At 46.3% G+C, this 12,717-nt stretch overlaps 2 protein-coding genes across 2 annotated transcripts; both read left to right on the top strand.

Moving 5' to 3' along the window:
• Positions 1 to 576: 576 nt before the first annotated feature.
• Positions 577 to 5,352, top strand: ENH_00041060 (hypothetical protein, conserved; the record flags this gene model as incomplete). Its single annotated transcript, XM_013579890.1, has 16 exons — positions 577 to 882; positions 975 to 1,061; positions 1,227 to 1,287; positions 1,425 to 1,490; positions 1,778 to 1,899; positions 2,147 to 2,219; positions 2,323 to 2,588; positions 2,761 to 2,826; positions 2,983 to 3,070; positions 3,212 to 3,345; positions 3,447 to 3,656; positions 3,734 to 3,833; positions 3,903 to 3,962; positions 4,082 to 4,791; positions 4,876 to 5,112; positions 5,287 to 5,352. 16 exons carry the CDS (start codon positions 577 to 579, stop codon positions 5,350 to 5,352), a joined length of 2,652 nt encoding a protein of 883 aa, XP_013435344.1.
• Positions 5,353 to 9,070: 3,718 nt separating this feature from the next.
• On the top strand, positions 9,071 to 12,661 carry ENH_00041050 (leucine rich repeat domain containing protein, putative; the record flags this gene model as incomplete). Its single annotated transcript, XM_013579889.1, has 5 exons — positions 9,071 to 9,670; positions 10,008 to 10,078; positions 10,355 to 10,495; positions 10,833 to 11,045; positions 12,181 to 12,661. The coding sequence occupies 5 exons, from the start codon at positions 9,071 to 9,073 to the stop codon at positions 12,659 to 12,661; spliced, it is 1,506 nt and encodes a 501-aa protein (XP_013435343.1).
• Positions 12,662 to 12,717: the final 56 nt, after the last annotated feature.

Here is a 12,717-nt window from a genome sequence, read left to right as displayed (position 1 = left end):
CCCAAGCGCTGCAGTTGAACGAACGCCGTTAGAGCCTCGCGAAACTCTTCAGAGAATTTCACCTGCAAAGTTCAGTTTAGTTTCGACTAAGGTTTTCGAAAAAGGTCTAACTTGTGAGCTTTCCCTCGAATCGAGGGAAATAAGACACCTTTGCAAGTCGCCGGAGCGAGCGAGCAACTTTCTCGAACATCGGAGATCACTGCAGAACACGAACATCCAGTCCAATACTGCATTTTATATTAGTTTAGCCTTTTTAGTCATTTTTTGAGTTTTTTGGAGTTCCTTTTCACATTGAAACGGGCTGCGGTTGCTGCGGTGTATGCGCAGCTGCAGGTTCCGTCCTGCAGAACCTGAACGGCGGGAGCCGAGAAGTTCCCAATTAACAAATAGTTCGACTTTGACCTTAAAGGCCCGGCAACAAAGCACATTTTGTGCTGTTCACTTGGCCTCGCGAGAGCATTTAAGGCTCAATTCCTCTTCTTTCCCTCGCGTTTCGCCGCGCGCAGCTCCGCGGCGGGCGATCTCGGGGCCTCTGCCCCCTCCTTCGCCGCCCTTCCTGCGCCCCTCCTTCTGCAAATGCAGCCCCTCGGAAGCGACACGCAAAGCCTCTGCGTGGAGGCGCTGCGGAGCGCGCGGAGCGCCAGCGACGCCGACCTGCTGGCGACGCTGACGGAGCTGGAGGCGCTGCTGCCGCAGGCGGCCCCCAGCGCCCCCCTAATAAACGCTGCTGCAGCACAAGAGCTGCTGTCGATTGCTGCAGCAGCAGTGAGCTGCTGCCGGCTGCCGGTGGCGCAGGCGGCGCTGCGGCTGCTGAACGCGGGCTTGCCGGAGGGGGGGTTGATAGAAATGCTGGCTCAAGACGAGAGCCTGGGCCTTGCTGCGGTAGCTGTTTATTATTATTATTATTATTTTTATTTTTATTTTTATTTATTTGTCTTTTTTCTTTTGTTTATTTCCGCTGCGGACTCCCAAAGGACCTGCTCGAAACCTGCACCGCCAAGTGCTCCGCCTTCGACGACTTCGTCACAGCTTCCGTCTTGGAGCTCACCATCAAGCTTTACGTGAGGCCAACTCTTCCTGCTGCTGCTGCTGCTGCTGCTGCTGCTGCTGCTGCTGCTGCTGCTTGGCTAGCCAGCCGCCGGAGAGCAGCAGCAGCAGTTGCAGCAGCAGCAGCAAATGGAGTCTTCTGCTGCAGCGCCGCAACTCACTTATTGCTTCTGCTGCAGCTCCGAATGGTCCAGGAGAACAGAGACCGCATTGTTGTGCTGCTGGGCGAGTCGACTCACCGTAAGTGCAGCAGCAGCAGCAGCAGCAGCAGCAGCAGCAAAAAGATGAATTAAATTTTTTAATTTCTTTTATTTAATTTCTTTTATTTAATTTCATTTATTTATTTTCATTTAATTCTTTCTTTATGTCCACTTCAGGAGTCGCTTCCGCCTCCCTCCGCATTTCTCTTCTTTGCCTCGGCCGCTGCCTAGCACCTCCAGACGGTGAGCCTTCGCTAGCCAGCCAGCTAGCTAGCTAGCTAGCCAGCTAGCTAGCTAGCTAGCTAGCTAGCTAGATAGCTAGCCAGCTAGCCAGTTAGCTAGCTAGCCAGCTAGCCAGTCAGCTAGCCAGCTAGCTAGCCACAGTAGGTGGGCCCTAATTTGAGCTAAAGCTGCTGCTGGGGCGCTGTGTGGCCCCCGCCTCAGTTGAAGTTGAATTAAATTCGGAAAAAGATGAAGAGGAAAATGGAGAAAAGTTTTGATGGAATTTCTCTTTTGGCTTTTTGTTGCAGCTGCTGAAGTGCAAATGAAAAGAAATGAACTCGCGAGGAAATTCGCCTTCCAAAAACCTGCTGTTGCTGCTGCGCGGCTTTTTCTGCTGCTGCTGGAGAGCGCGGACGACCTCGTGTGTCAGGTGGGCCTTCAGTGAATACCAGTTGCTGCTGCTGCTGCTGCTGCTGCTGCAGCTGCTGCTGCTGCTGCTGCTGCTGCGTTGGCGCAGCGCGTGCGTCTGTTCTGCTGCAGCTGAAGCGGCGTTAATAGAGTGAAAGTGAAGCAAATAAGGCAAATAAAGTGAAATAAAATAAACTGAAGTCAAATAAAGTAAAAAAAATAAATTGAAAAGTTGAATTAAATGAAATGAATTAAATCATTTGCTGCAGGTCGACGCAGAGCTGGAGGAGCTGGCGGCCTGCCTGGGGGGCCGGCTGCCGTTCGCAGTGCTGGGGACTTATGGTGAAATAAAACTGGAAAAACAAAAACAAAATAAAAATAAATAAAACAAATAAAACAAATAAAACAAATAAAACAAATAAATAATTAATTAAATCTTCCGCAGGCCAAATTCTCCACAAGGCCCTCCACGCTGTCTTCCCCGAAGCCCGCGGCCGCCGCCCTCGTGCTGCAGTGCCCCCGGAGGACTTTGACTTTTGCTGCTGCGCTTTGGGGCTGGGGGACTTGGCGCAGCAGCTGCTGCAGCAGAAGGCCTTTTCGCTGGAGGTTTTGCTGCAGTGGAGCAGCGCCAGGGGCGCTGCTGCTGCTGCTGCTGCAGCTGCTGCTGCTGCTGCTGCTGCTGCAGCGTTCGACGCGGGGGTGCTGGAGCTGGTGGGCTGCGGGCGCGGGGGCTTCGGGGGTCCACTGGTGCAGCAATGGGTCCTGAAAGTGCTCCAAGTTGGATTTATTTTGCAGATTTGTTTTTAAAATGCAAAACTTTAATTTATTTTCCAAAATTAATTTCAAATTGCAAAAACTTTTCTCATTTTCGCGCCATCTGCAGACTCCGAAACCCAAAGAGCGAGTGGTGCACGACGGCCTGGCTTTCTTCGTGTGGGAGAACGGCGGCGTGAGCAGTTGGGGTTTTCTTCGCGGATAAGACTTCAAAGGATTTAAAACAATTAAATTAATTAAATTAATTAAATTAATTAAATTAATTAAATTAATTAAATTAATTAAATTAATTAAAATAATTCGAAATAATTCAAAATAATTCGATCTGCAGAGCCGCGCAGTTCCGCTGTATTCAATTACCCGCATGGAGTGCGAGGGGCGTTTTCTGAAGATAGCATTTTTGCAGCTTCCGGCAGAGGGTGAGTTGGGGTGAAATTTCGATTAAAATTGAAATTTGAATTAAAATTTGAATTTAAATTTGAATTTAAATTCAAATTAATTAAATTTAAACTCCATTTGAACAAAAAATTCAAACAAATGCTGCGTTTCCGCTGCTGCAGGCGCAGACCCGCGCGCGCTGCTGCAGCAGCCCGAGGCGTTCTTCGAAGGTGTCGAGACAGTGCAGCTGTCCTTCAGCAGCGCGGAAGAAGCAGCGCTGCTGCAGCAGCAGCTGCAGCAAGTGCACAAACTGGAAGTTAGTTGCAAATAGAAGAAATAAATTGGAATTAAAAGCGAAAAAAGCTCTTAAATCCGAAAAAACGGAAGCCTACAAGTGCTCATTGCCCCCCGCTGCAGCAAATGGAAGAATATGACTTCAACTTCCTCGAAGGAATCTTCGACGAACTCAGAGAGCCGCTGCAGCCGCAAAGGGCGGCGCTGCTGCTGCGGCCTTCGCTGCTGCTGGGGCTGGACAGAGCAGCAGCAGCACGCAGCAGCAGCAGCAGGGCGGCGCAGCAGCTGCGGCAGCGGCAGCAGCAACAAAGAATCCTGTTTGCTTCCACTAAAGTCCGAAACTCTCCAATTATTTCAAATAATTCAAAATAAATCCAAAATTTCCCCCCAATTTACTCGCTGGCCTCCAGGGCATGCAGGCGGGGGCCTCGCCGAGTGCAGATCTCGACGCGGGCGCTGCCGCAGTCGCTGGCGAGGAAAACGCGGAGACATCTGAACAAAAACAAAAAAGTAAATAAATTAAAATAAATAAATTTGTTTTTTATTTTTATTATTTCATCTTTTTACTCAACTCCACAGACAGAAGAGCCCGGGTCTTCACCCCGCAACGGCCGAGCGATGAACCGGGGGCTGACCGGGGTGAGGCGCGGGCGCCGGAAACTCCGGAAACACGCGAGCAAATGCAAATAAAAAAGAATAAATATATTTTAAATAAATAAAATGAAATATTTTTCTTTTTTTATTTCGTTTTAACCCAGAAAAGGCCGGAGATCGCCCGCCATTCAACTTCCCGCCGCTGCCACCCCCCGCCAAGCTGTCTCAGTGGCGCCGCGTGAGTTTGGCGACGACGAAGAGCTGCGACACCGAAGAGGGGCAGAAGCTGCTGCTGGAACAGAATTTGAAGTCCAGTGGTCACCTGCTGCAGCAGCTGCAGCAGCAGCAGCAGCAGCAGCAGACAGCCCGCAGCTCGAGTTCAAGTGGACCACTGGTCACCTCCAGCCCGGCGCAGGAAGCTGCAGCAGAAGACGCCCGCAAACGCGGCGCAAGCACCGCCGCAGAAGCTCCTTCAGAATCCAGTGATGGCGAGCAGCAGCAGCAGCAGCAGCAACTGCAGCAGCAGCTGCAGCAGCAGCTGCAGCAGCAGCAGGAAGAGCAAGATCAGCAAGAGGCTGACTTAATCAGCAATGCAAGTCAAGAGCCGCAGCAGCAGCAGCAGCAGCAGCAGCAATGCTACAAATTGAACAAAAATGGCTTTTTGGACTCTCCACAGAAACGGTGCGAAGGCGGCAGCACAGCTTCCTGTGGTTCGCCAGAGGAGCCACAGCAGCAGCAAGAGGCAGCAGCAGCAGCAGCAGCAGCAGCAGCAGCAGAAGAGGAGAAGGAGCAGCACAAAAGCAGCAAAAGAAGCAGACGGAGGAACAAGTGCAGCACGGAGGAGTCCGAAGAAAGAGCCACAAGTCCCTGCCTTGTAAGTCTGTTTTTGCTTCGAACAAAAATAAAAAAAGAATAAATAAAATAATTAATTTAAAATTATTTAATTTTTCTTTTTCAGGAAACTGAAATAAACCAAACGCATGCACACTCCAGCCAAGAGACGCTGCTGCAGCAGCTGCTGCAGCGCAGCAGCAACTCATCCACAGACCCACAGCACGCCGAGGAGTGTGCGCTGCTGCTGCTGCAGCAGCAGCTGCAGCAGCAGCAGCAGCAGCAGCAGCAGCAGCAGCTAAGCATTGGCAGCCATTTGCTGTGGCGCGCAGCGCCAGAGGCGGAGAGCATTCCCCAGCTGCTGGTGCGCCGCCGATCATTAATTAAATTAAATTAATTTAATTTAATTTAATTTAATTAATTTAATTAATTAATTTAATTAATTAATTTAATAATTAATTTAATTAATTAAATTAATTAAATTAATTAAATTAAATCCAATTAATTAAATTGGTGTTTCATTTTTGTCTTCAAACAGGAAATCGTAAAGCGGAAAGTTGAAGAGTCAAAATTGGCGAAGTTGGAAGACACCCGACGGGCGTGAGCAGCACTTTGCAGTTTTATTTATTTTATTTTTTTTTGTTTATTTTATTCATTTTATTTATTTTATTTTATTTTATTTTATTTACTTTATTTTATTTTTATTTTATTTGATTTTAAATATTTTGTTTTTTTATTTTGTTTTGTTTTGTTTTGTTCTATTTTGTTTTGCTTTGTTTTGTTTTTCTAATTAGTAATTAGTTAATTAATTAATTAATTAATTTATTAATTTATTTATTTATTTATTTATTTATTTATTTATTTATTTATTTATTTACTTATTTATTTATTTATTTAATTTTAGAGTGACGAAGCTTCAGCAGCGGATCGCGAAGAAGCTGCTGGCGCTGCTGCAGGCGCAGCAGCAAGAGCAGCAGCAGCTGCAGCAGCAGTTTAAAGAGGCAAGTGGAAGAAATAAATATTTAAATATTTATCTTTAATTTAAATCTTTATTTTGTCTTTTAAACATTTAATTTAAATCTTTATTTTGTCTTTTAAACATTTAATTTAAATCTTTATTTGTTTTACTCTTTTGATATTTAATTTCAATCTATATTTTGCTTTGTTTCTTCAACACTTAATTTAAATCTTTTGTTTTATTTTCTTAAATCAAAATGCTGCATTTATTTCAAAATAATAATCCAAACAACAGAGAATTAACTCGGACGAACTCTTCCAACTTTCTGAGTTAATAATTATTTGAATTATTTGAATTATTTGAATTATTTGAATTATTTTAATTAATCAAGTTATCAATGGAAACTTAAAACAATCCATTTATTTGAATAAATAAAACTAATTAATTTAACTTTTCATTTTGATTATATAGTGAATTAAATTAATTGAATGATCAAAATGAAAAATTGAATGAACTAAATGAATTAAATGAATTAAATGAATTAAATGAATTAAATGAATTAAATGAATTAAATGAATTAAATGAATTAAATGAATTAAATAATCAGAATGAAAAACAGAATGAATTAAGAATTAATTAAACAAGGTTAACTAAATTCATTAAATTAATTAAATTAATTAATTAAATAACTAATTATATTAATTAATTTAATTAATTAATTTAATTAATTAATTAAATTAAATAAATAATTAAAATGAAATTATTTAATTTCTTTGCTGCAGGCGAAGCAGCAGCTGCTGGCGCGGCTTTCCGCGCAGACTGCTGCAGCGGCTGAACTTGCAGCTTTTAATTTGAAGTTGAATTTGAATTTAAATTCGAATTTAAGTTCAAATTTGAATTTAAATTCGAATTTAAGTTCAAATTTGAATTTAAATTCGAATTTAAATTCAAATTTGACTTCAAATTTGAATTTAAATTCGAATTTAACTTCAAATTCGAATTTAAATTCAAAAATTAATTTCGAAAAGTCCAAAACGATTTTCGACGAAGACATTTCCGCCGCGTTCGACGCGGCCAAAAAACTCATCAGCGACAAACTCGCTGCAGCCACCGCGGTGAGTTATTTATTTATTTATTATTTATTTATTTATTATTTATTTATTATTTATTTATTTATTATTTATTTATTATTTATTATTTATTTATTTATTTATTTATTTATTTATTTATTTATTTATTTATTTATTTATTTATTTATTTTTATTTGTTTGTTGGTGTTTGAAGTTTGTGCATGCGCTGCTTACTTCTGCGTCCGCTGCGTTCTCCGCAGTTCGGCCCTCTGGCTGTTATTTACTTAATTAAATTAATTAAATTAAATAATTTAAATAATTTAATTAATTTAACTAAATTAATTAATTAAATTAATTAAATTAATTTAATTTGATTAATTAAATTCCAAAATACTTGAAAAAGAAAATCTCATTTTTCTTTTTTTCTGCTGCTGCAGAGCGCCGCGATGAAGTGCATTTAAGACTGAGAGGAATTTGCCCGAAGGCCCCGAATTTTGTCTTTGGCCATTTTGAAACAAAAAAGAAATTTCATTTTTTAAATAAATTTAAAAATAAAAAATAAAAATAAATAAATAAATAAAAGGCCATAAAGCAGAGCTTGGGGCCCCCAAATGCGGAACTCGCAGGGCTTGAGGCCCTGGGGGCCCCTTGGGGCTGCACAGCAGTAGCCTCCGCAGCAGCTACAGCAGCAGCAGCAGCAGCAGCAGCAGCAGCAGCAGCAGCAGCAGCAGCAGCAGGCTGATTAATGGGGTCGTAGGTGGCGCTGCTTCCCAGCAAGCTGCCAGCAGCAGCTGGTGGAAGCCTGTAAGCGCTGGCGCAGCGAGCTCCTTTCAGAGTTTGTGAAACAGTGCTGCTGCAGCAGCTGCTGCTGCAGCAGCAGCTGCTGCTGCTGCAGCAGCAGCTGCTGCTGCTGCTGCAGATACTGCTGCTGCTGCTGCTGCTCTGTGCCGCACATAAAGATATTAAAAGACAGAAATGCTTGAGCAGCACTGAAGGCCCTGGGGGCCCCCTAAGACTTCTTTTTAAAACTAAAATTTCGGACTTTTGAATTAAAGCATAAAAAGAAAAAACAGAAACTTTAAAGAGCTTCTGAGGGGCCCCACAGAAGGCGCTGCAGCGCCAAAAGGGCCCCCGGGCCAAAAAGCTGCAGGGGGCCCCCTTAGCAGCAGCTGCTGCTGCTGCTGCTTCGCTGCTGGCCAGCAGCTGCTGCTAAGGATGATGCTGCTGCTGCTGCGGCTCTCTGCTGCTGCAGCAGCAGCGCCTGCAGAACCTAGCTGGCCGCACTTGGGGACCGCCTCAAACCCTAAACCCTAAACCCTAAACCCTAAACCCTAAACCCTTGAAAGCCGCAGATGTGACTCGGTTGAATCTGTTCAAAGCTGTCAAAGTCTGTCCAAACACTTTAGACGCCAACTGCTCCAGGCCGTCGCCAGAGCCCAACGTGAGTGGAGCTTTTTTAATTTTGTTTATTTTTATATTTTTCGTTTAATTAAATAAATTATTTTTAATTTTAAGGACTGCAGTTTCTCTCGCGCTGCCGGTGGTTTCAAATTGAAGCCCCAATCGACCGCCGAGTCGAGTTTCAGAAACTGAAACTCAAACGGAAAGCAGAGTGAAACCTCGCCTCCCGCCCATTAAATGGACTAAATGCAATTGATTGAATTAAGTTAAATTTCATTAAGTTAAACTGAATTAAATTGAATTAAATTAAATTAAAATTGTGGTTTTAAATGATCCATTTCGTTGAATTAAGCTGCGGAATTTGTTGCTGTTGCTTCGTTTCGGCTGCGGTGTTGGCTGTGGGGAGCCGCAGGTGACCCGCCGGCGCTTTCTTGAATGCCGCGGCAGCTCCGCCTTCAACGCCATAAAATGGAGGGAAAGTCAAAATTGAAAAAGCCTTTTGGGAAAAGTATTTAATATTTGAAATAATTAAACAAAATTAAAGGTATTTAAGGCCTGCGTGCACGGAAAATTCCAGCGGAGGCCGCGCCGCTGCACCGGTGCTTTGGTTCTCGAGCCGACTCGAATTAGCATTGAGAAAGCTCCTCGAAGTCTTCGGACTGAATTAATTTGAAGCAAATATAAAATATTTTAATTCAAATAAAATTTTATTCGAAACGAATGGGGGCTTTTGAGGCCCCGTCTGGCGAAGGCACTCCCGGAATTGTTTTATATTTCTGTTTTCGAGAGCAGCCGCTCGGCCTCCCCTCAGCCGCCGAGCCCTCCTAGCCCCTAAACCCCAAACCCTAAACCCTAAACCCTAAACCCTAAACCCTAAACCCTAGATGTAGAGGATGGGCGAGGCCTCTGTTCCGGGGCCAGCAGAGGGCTGCGGGCCGCTGGCGAAGGCGTACTTGCTGGCCTGCGATTTGGCTGGCTGCGAAGCCAAGCGGCTCGTGTTTGACAGTTTAGCTGCTGCTGATTTGGCGCAGCAGCAAAACCCTAAAAGAGGGGTTAAAATAGAATGCATTGGGAGCCGCCCCGAGGGTTTTCTGCAGCGGCTAGCCGAGCCCGACCTCGAGCTGCTGCTGCAGGCAGCTAGCTGCTGCAGCGCCAAAGTTGTGCTGCTGAACTTGGCCTTCAACTGGCTGGGCAGCGGCGCTGCTGCAGTGTTTGGGGCGCAGCTGCTGCTGCTGCAGCAGCTGCAGCAGCTGGTGCTGGCGGGGAACTGCATAGAAGAAGCAGCAGCAGCAAGTTTGTGTCAGCAGCTCCTGCTGCTGCCCCGCCTCAGCTACTTAGACCTCAGCTTCAACCAACTCAAAAGAAAAGGAGGAGAAGCAGCAGCAGCACTTTTGCAAAAGTCCAAAACCCTCAAAACCCTCAAACTCCGAAACACCCAACTCGACCTCCACGCCCTCGTCCACATCACCACCGCGCTCCAGCAACGCAACCGCGTAAACCCTAAACCCTAAACCCTAAACCCTAAACCCTAAACCCTAAACCCTAAACCCTAAACCCTAAACCCCCACTAAACCCTAAACCCTAAACCCTAAACCCTAAACCCTAAACCCTAAACCCTAAACCCTAAACCCTAGACCCTAGACCCTAGACCCTAGCCCTAGGCTTTAGATCCTAAACCCTAAGCCCTGCGCGGGAGTTGCAGATTATATGAATGCAAGGCCTACGGCAGGTTCCCTGGTCTGGGGAGCTGCCAAACCCTAAACCCTAAACCCTAAACCCTAAAAGTTAAACCCTAAAACTTTAAGTGTAGTCAGAGTTTGTGCTCTTTAGAGTCTGGAGACCCTCGATATATCTGATGTCGATGTTTCCTTCAATTCCATGCACGCCTATCACCTCGCGGGGTAAGACACAAGTTGCTGCTGCTGCTGCTGCTGCTGCTGCTGCTGCTGCTGCTGCTGCTGCTGCTGCTGCTGCTACGGTCTGTCTGCACCGTTCACAACGGAAAGCCGGCCGCGCAGCACCTTCACCTCTTTAGACCCCCTGAAGCCTTACCCCCCCACCTAAACCCTAAACCCTAAACCCCAAACCCTAAAATCTGGGCGCTTGACCCTAAACCCTAAACCCTAAACCCTAAACCCTAAACCCTAGGGCGCAGCAAGACTGCGGCTGCGCCCCAGGGTGGTTCAGCTGGCCTCGAATTTGCTGCACTTGGATTTGGGCCGCCAGGCCCTTAGAGATGACGGAGTTGAAATTCTTTATCCTTTTTTGAAGCAAAACAAAACCCTCAGGAGTTTGGGACTCGCAGCAAACGAAATCTCGTAAACCCTAAACCCTAAACCCTAAACCCTAAACCCTAAACCCTAAACCCTAAGGCCTCTTTGTGCGCGGTTTGACGGGGAGTGGGGGGTGGCAAGCAAGGAGGACTTTCAGCCTTTTAGGCCTGTCCATAGCAGCAGCAGCAGCAGCAACTACAGCAGCAGCAGCAGCAGCAGCAGCAGCAACTTTCTTCCCCCAAAGGGTCCCCAGCCTCTTCTCTCTGGCCTTCCCAACAATAGACAGAACACCAGCAGCCCCAGAACCCCCACATTCAGCAGCAGCAGCAGCAGCAGCAGCAGCAGCAGCAGCAGCAGGTTGTGCTGCTGCTGGGCTGCGCAGGTGGCGGGGGGGGCTGTTTCTGGGCCGCTTGCTGTCGGCGAGTCCGCCGCTGCGGTTTCTGGACTTGAACTTCAACAAGTTGGGAGACTGGGGGGCCTCTTGTGTTGCTGCTGGCATTGAAAGCAACGATTTGCTGCTGGTGCTGCTGCTGCGCGGCAACGCCATCAGCAGCAAGGGTCTCGCGCGCCTCCGCGAGGCCCTGGCCCTCAACAGGTCGGCCTAGGGTTTAGGGTTTAGGGTTTGGGGTTTCGGGTTTGGGGTTTAGGGTTTAGAGTTTGGGGGTTGGGGTTCAGGGTTTGGGGTTTGCGGTTTCGGGTTTGGGGGGCCCTGTAGAGCCCAGGTCAGCTGCGAGGGCGGGGGGGAGCCAAGAAGCCTTCAGCTTCAGAGGCTTGGGCCTAGGGTTTAGGGTTTAGGGTTTCGGGTTTAGGGTCTAGGGTTTGCGACTTGGGGTCCAGGGTTTAGGGTTTACGACTTTTGGGGCTGGGGCTAGGCTTTAAGGGCCGATATTTCAGGTTCTGCGACAGAAGGCTGGGGTCTTAAATCGTGGCCCCCGGGCTTAGGGCTTAGGGTTTAGGGTTTAGGTTTTAGGGTTTAGGGTTTAGGGTTTAGGGTTCAAGCCTGAGTGAGAGGTCTGTTGTGTGGGTTTGGGTAGAGCAGCGCACAGCCCGGGCAGCCGGGAAGCCACAGCGAGCAGCAAGGCATCTGGAGGACACGAAATGGTCAAATAAATGACAAAATTAGTTATTTATTTCCCTCAAAAACACTAAATGGACAAACAAGCAACAAAATTAATCATTCAACGGGTAAAAAGATGTAAAAGGCGACTTGTTTTGAGCCCAAGAGCAGCGCCGCTAGAGAAGCTGGGTCACCGGCAGCCCGTAGGCACTGGGAAGTGGGGCGTTAAATGGAATGAAATAAAAAATTATAAAACTGGGAAAAATAAAGGCTAAAAAAGTAAAATAAATGAATTGAAAATGAGTAAAACGCACTTAAATGGATGTTTTTAGCCTCTCTGAGGAAGCAAGGAACCTCTAGGTAGTTAGTTTTCTCAGGCGATAAGTAGGGCTTGGATAGCTAGATATGGAGCTAAAGAGCAGGAAAAAAATGAAATAATATTTCTACAAACTTAAAAAGGCATTTAATTGGTTTATAAAAGCATAAAACGATTTTTGAATAGCGTTTGTGGCACTGGGGCAGCGGCAGACTTTGGCGGGTTTCCGCTGCATCCCAGCAGGTGTTGAGCAGCTAAATCTGGGCGTAGAAACTCAGAAAAAAGCTGAAATAAAAACGAAAAAAGTGTTTAATAGTTGTAGAGGGGCAGAATTGGCGTTTAAGTGGTCGTTTGCAGCACTTTGGAGGCCGTAGGGCTGGCCGGAAACCTCTGGACCGAGGCCTGTCTGCGCGAATTCACACAAACTCGCCCCCACTTCCGCCGCTCTGAGCCCCTTGCCCTCGACTTGGAGCTAAATGCTGCTGGGCGGCTGCAGACGGACAGGTCTTTGCCTTTTTACAGCCACCAGCAAAGCGCCACGGGCGCCTGCAGCCCCGCAGCAGCAGCAACAGCAGCAGAAGCAGCAGCAGCAGCAGCGGCAGGGGTCGTGGAAACGGACGACGAAGCCGCAGCACAAGAAACCGAAACTGAAACAGAAGCAGCAGCAGCGGGAGTAGACGCAGAAGCAGCGGCAGCAACAGTAGGAACAGCAGCAGCAAAAACAGAAACACCAGCAGCAGTAGCACAGGTAACAGTAGCAGTGGCAGAAACAGAAACAGCAGCAGCAGCAGAAACGGCAGAAGCAGCAAAGCTCCAGTCTCAAACTCTAAAGTTCTGACCGCAAACCCTACTGAGCGCAGCAAAAGACCTATAAGCTGCAGTCCCTGCCGCTGT

Source organism: Eimeria necatrix, genomic scaffold (genome assembly GCF_000499385.1).
Source record: "Eimeria necatrix Houghton genomic scaffold, Enh_scaff2, whole genome shotgun sequence".
Taxonomy (NCBI): domain Eukaryota; phylum Apicomplexa; class Conoidasida; order Eucoccidiorida; family Eimeriidae; genus Eimeria; species Eimeria necatrix.
The sequence above is the reverse complement of the archived record's forward strand: the minus strand, read 5'-3'. Positions and strand labels throughout refer to the sequence as shown.